The sequence below is a fragment of the Dendroctonus ponderosae genome, unplaced genomic scaffold, assembly GCF_020466585.1.
Source record: "Dendroctonus ponderosae isolate FM_Combo_2020 unplaced genomic scaffold, Dpon_F_20191213v2 Dpon_F_20191213_11, whole genome shotgun sequence".
Classification (NCBI taxonomy): Eukaryota; Metazoa; Arthropoda; class Insecta; order Coleoptera; family Curculionidae; genus Dendroctonus; species Dendroctonus ponderosae.
Window position 1 is genome coordinate 4,820,959 of NW_026017213.1, and position 4,927 is coordinate 4,825,885.

Here is a 4,927-nt window from a genome sequence, read left to right on the forward strand (position 1 = left end):
AATTTTTCAGCACTAATAGAAAAAAGCTCGGTCTATTCAGTGGCGTAACCCGTAATACTGCAGTCCGTCTAGATTTGGAAAAATGAATTATTAGAAATTAGTTTGTTAGAGTTTGGCGCATTTTACTTGCTCATAATTGCACCTGTACATTTAAACAATCGCCAAAAATCAACGAAAACTGGCAAAACAGCGCATTTTTTGGCATTAGTAGAGCAAAGTGCGGTCTGTCCAGTGGTGTACCAAGCCTCGCTCACTTTTATCTGGTATTCGAGAAATTAATTATTGAAAATCAATTTGTTAGAATGTGGCACATTTTGCTTCCTCACATGTGCGTGTCTATATTTAAAAAATCACCAAAAATGATTGAAAATTGACATTTTATTGCATTTTTTGGCACTAACGGAGCAGAGTGCGCTCTATCCAGTAGCGCAACAAGCGTCGCTCTGCCTTGTCTAGTTCCTAAAAAATCAATTTGTTTCCGCCCAACAACCGTGTTCTTCACATTCGCACTCGCACGCTTAAAAAATCGTAAAAAATCAACGACAACCACCATTGAAGTGATTTTTTTGGGCACAATAGCAGAAAGTTTGCTCTATACAGTCGCGTGCTAAGCATCACCTTACTTGATCTAGGTTTCGATGAATAAATTATTCAATATTGATTTGTTTCAATTTGGAATTATTAAGCTCCCATATGGAAGCCAGTTCATAAAAAATTGCCAAAAACCCCAAAAAAAACTAGCATTGAAGTGAGTTTGTGGCTCAAAACAACAGAATCTCGCCCTATACAGTGGCGCAACAAGAATTGCTCTAGTTGGTCCCGTTTTTGCACGAATTATTTGTTTCCGCTTACAACCGTTTGGCCCACATCTGCACTCGGATGCGAAAAAAATCCCCAGAAATCAACCAAAATCAGCATTAAAGTGATTTTTTCAGGACTAATAGAAGAAACCCCAGTCTATCCAGTGAGATAACCAGCACTGATCTAGCTTGGCTAGGCTTCGAGATATGATTTATTGAAAATCAATGTTTGCTATGGGTCGACATATTTCTGCCTACTCGGGTACTCCCATTTAAAAAAAATCGCCAAAACTCAACCAACGGTGCCATAGCAGTGAATTTTTAGGTTTAGGAGAAAAACCGTGGCGCAACAAACCAGTTTGTTGCGTTTTTACAAAATAAATAATTTAAAATGAGGTGCGGGTGTTTAACACTCAAGCAAGAAAACCAGCTTGTTTACTACACGCAATTCTAATCAGTTTTGACAAAATCTCAGCCCGAAGAGTTAATGATTGTTTGTAATAATCAGATCAGATCAGTTCCAATCATTAAAAGTACCTTCGGAGGGCTGCAGCTCTATAGATCCATAATGCACGTCCACATAGCCATTAAACGGCGCCCTTTTCGAACACTTGAACAATAGTGTGCCGTTCTCAAAGTTCGTCTTCATCTTCATCACTTTGCTCTTATGAGCCATCGTTTCCTCACCGAATCGCCTTCAGTTCACCCGAACACTCAGCGACTCGCCTTTAGCTCTGTCTGCATCTCTTGTCGAACTCGTACGGCCCTGAAGTGCGATTTCGTAACCCGATTAGCGCTTCCATCTTCAATCTCTTCCTCTAGCATCCAACCCGGATCTACATACTGCTAACGAACCACTCGAATTGATGATACAGTTGCTACGCTCGCCCTTTATCTAAATTGCCTGATGATCGGATGGATCTTTATAAAAGTTTTAAATAACTTCTTATCTTCCCTCGCTGATAACATTGATTGAAGAGATAACAGCTCCGAATGTTTGCCAGGAAACAATATGATGGATGTGAAGTGCTTTGATCTATCAAGAGAGAAGCGTGTGAGCGACTTTTTCAGTATCAAAGAGCATGAATAAGGTTCAATGTTAAAAGTTATGTATGGTGTAGACGCGGGGTGTTATAACGCATTGGCGCACAGCGCGGCGTCAACCCCCAAAGCGCCACACAACACAGTGTTACCCAGGCCTGCTCTAGAGGGGTTCCATTGCCAGTATGAGAGCATGACTTATTTACGAAAGAAGTCGATTTAGAAGGTTTTGGATGCCACTTTGAGACCCGCAGGGCTTAACGAATGGGGTTTCAAGTCTGTATCTGAACTATAAAATCCGCGATCGGGCAATTTCCATTAACATGTTGACATTGCCCATGTCCGATCGAAGTCACCCAGTTAACGAGAAATCGAGCCAATCGATCGCCGTTGTCCGCATGATCGATCGGATAAAGTTCGCCTTCGTTAACTAGCACCCCTTAATTAATTACTGTAAGAATTTAATTGGCGCAGGCGTGACAAACATTATTTATTGCCGCTTGATTATGGACAACCGGAATGCAAATGGTGGCGATCGCGATCGGTTCACTTGACGTGCAATCGTCCATCGTTCTGCGACTGCATCAGTTAAGAGCCTTCGAATGGCCTTTGCTGAGACTTGCTCGAGAGGTGCGAACCTTTTCACGGATTATTTGCACGAAACCAGTTCACATAACCTCGAAAACCCCCCAAGTGTCAAACGAAAATAACCTCAAAACCGTTGAATGACACCAGTGGTTCACTTGATGCGCAATTGTCCATTGTGCTGCGCGTTCATCAGATTGGGGCGAGGTGTTGCATAACCTTTAAAACGCTAAGAGCTAAACTCACTCCAGCGTTGCCAGCACTATCACGTTTGTGAGATTCAGTGCTAAAAGCAATTATTTATAAAGGAATTTAGCTTCAGTTAATCGTAAAAACACTGTCTAAGTTACGTTTGGATTTTGCGGTGTTTTACAAACTGGTCAAGCTATCGAGTGACTTTTGTATGGATCTTGTTGGGCATAGTCTGTTTTATAAGTGGTAAAAGTTGCGATTTTGAGTGATCATCAGGCTATTTTGACGATTTTTTCAAAATTGCGATCGAATTTTCTGGATGCTGCCCAATGTTTGGCATTTATTTGCTCAGAAGCCATTGAAGATGGAGGGCCACTTTTTGACGTATTTGCAGGAAAAAGAACGGTCTTTTTCTAGAATTAGTTTCGATTTTCAGTCAACATCAGGTCATTTTTGAGATTTTTTAAGTGTGCAATAAAATTTTGTGGTTGTCCATGCAGGCCTAAGTTTGGTATTTATTTTCATAGAGTCCAGTGAAGGCGGATGCTTTCTTCCAGGTGCACTTTGTAGAGCAAAGTGCGTTCTATATGCTGCAAAAGTTTCGATTTTCAGTCATCATCAGGCTGTTTTCACGAATTTTTTAAAGTTGCTCGAGAATTGTTCGGTTGTTGGCGCAGTCCAAGTTTGGCATTCATTTGTCTCTTATCCAGAAAAGTTGGGGCGTCACCTTTATGCAAATTTCATAGGCCAAGGCATGTTCTATACGAGACAGATGTTTCGATTTTCACTCATCCTCAGGGAGTGGTCATAAAATGTGCTCGAATTTTGTGTGTATTTTCTGCTTGCTTATGCCGGCAGGCAGGAGTTTCTCGGTTATTTCCTGGGACTTTTGCAACACCTTTTCAGCTCATACTCCGCTTTACACGTGGCAAAAGTTTCGAATTTGAGTCATCCTCAGGAAATTCTCGAGAATTTTTGAATATGCCTTTTTCGCAGGCTTTTGAGTGGTCTACTTGAATGGGCGTCGCGACGCCATCAAGCGTCCCTATCGCCTCCCTCCGGCCTGCAGACATGCCAAGCCGTGCGGAAAAATGATAGCGAAGGGTTCGAGCGTTTCGTCCGTGCGTCTTATCGGGCCGCACACATACAAAATCGCTGCTTATGACCGAAATATCAACGTTTCCTTTTGCCACGGCCATCGAGTTCATCAAGTGCCGCCTAACTGCAGGTGCGATATAAAACTCACTGAAAACACAAGCGCAACAAAGCATTCTTCAATGCGCCTGATGGAATCCTGAACCCGCACGATGCATACCGATCGCGCATTGCATGTAGGTTCTACTTCATTTCATATGGATTTTACACCTGGTGAGCTGGGAATTATTGTTATTAAGCGGGCCCGATAAGGCATGAGAATGTTCGAGTAGAAACGACGACAGGAAGCGACTGAGCTAGAAGTTGCCATTCCAACGTCTAAAAAACAATGAATTGGGAAAATTATCAAAAGGTCAAGTAACCGTACATAAACGCCGAAAGTGACAATGACAATAATGAGGTTAGGGTCACCGGTAAGGGCTTCTTACAGCTTGTGATATGTCAGTTTTCTTTACGATTCCCCCCTTATTAGTTTGGCGTATCACGTCGGCCTAGCAGCAAAGGCCACCGGCCACGTCCAAACTGCACGTGCCACTTGAATTTTTCCTGCAATCCGATAGGATCGAATCACACGCATCCGGTGACAGGACAAAAGTCAATGACAGCATTTGATTCGTCCGGATTACCGGAAGCCGCCCATAAGGGTGGATTGTCTTCGCGATGTTAACGGGCTTCCGCAGTGGGAACTTTCCATCATCAGGCGCTGATGGCGTTGTATCGGTGTCGAATTTTTTCCCGTCAATCAGGCAAATTTCCCGATCGCAAACGCTGACGCCGTCATATTTACGAGACGCCCGATAAGGCCCATTCGGCACAATGATGCCGCAGACAGTGACAAACCTGTCGAATGCACGGAAATGATTCGATCTATCTGGTTCGATAGCGCCTTTTCTCACAGTAAATTTAACACTAGATTGTCATGTGAACGTGACACAATCAACGCTGCCTGTGGACGTTATACCACCAAAACAAACGCCGGTGCGATTTGCGTTTTTTATTCAATTAGCTCTCTAATGCCCAAAATATCTTCGAAAAGTTGGTAGGGAAAAGTCCAAAGTAAAAGCTCTATTGGAAGTTGAAATCTCCAAATGATTTTACTCAAAGTCGGCTGGGCTGAGAGCATGACTTTGTGACAAGGAAAATGCTTTTAGGTA

The 4,927-nt window shown here is 42.8% G+C and overlaps 1 protein-coding gene across 3 annotated transcripts in view; it reads right to left on the bottom strand.

Annotated features, from left to right (window-relative positions):
• The window catches only part of LOC109534695 (zinc finger protein ush), a 114,308-nt gene that overhangs the window by 34,821 nt on the left and 74,560 nt on the right, over positions 1-4,927 (bottom strand). Inside the window, exon 1 of one of the 3 annotated variants that reach the window (XM_048662594.1) lies at positions 1,338-1,715. The exons of 1 other annotated variant lie outside the window; for it this stretch is intronic. In XM_048662594.1, the coding sequence (XP_048518551.1) occupies positions 1,338-1,476 (139 nt within the window). In that variant the 5' untranslated portion in view covers positions 1,477-1,715. Of the gene's footprint in view, positions 1-1,337; positions 1,716-4,927 lie in introns of those variants that run through there. One more of the 3 variants, XM_048662595.1, reaches the window with a different exon arrangement.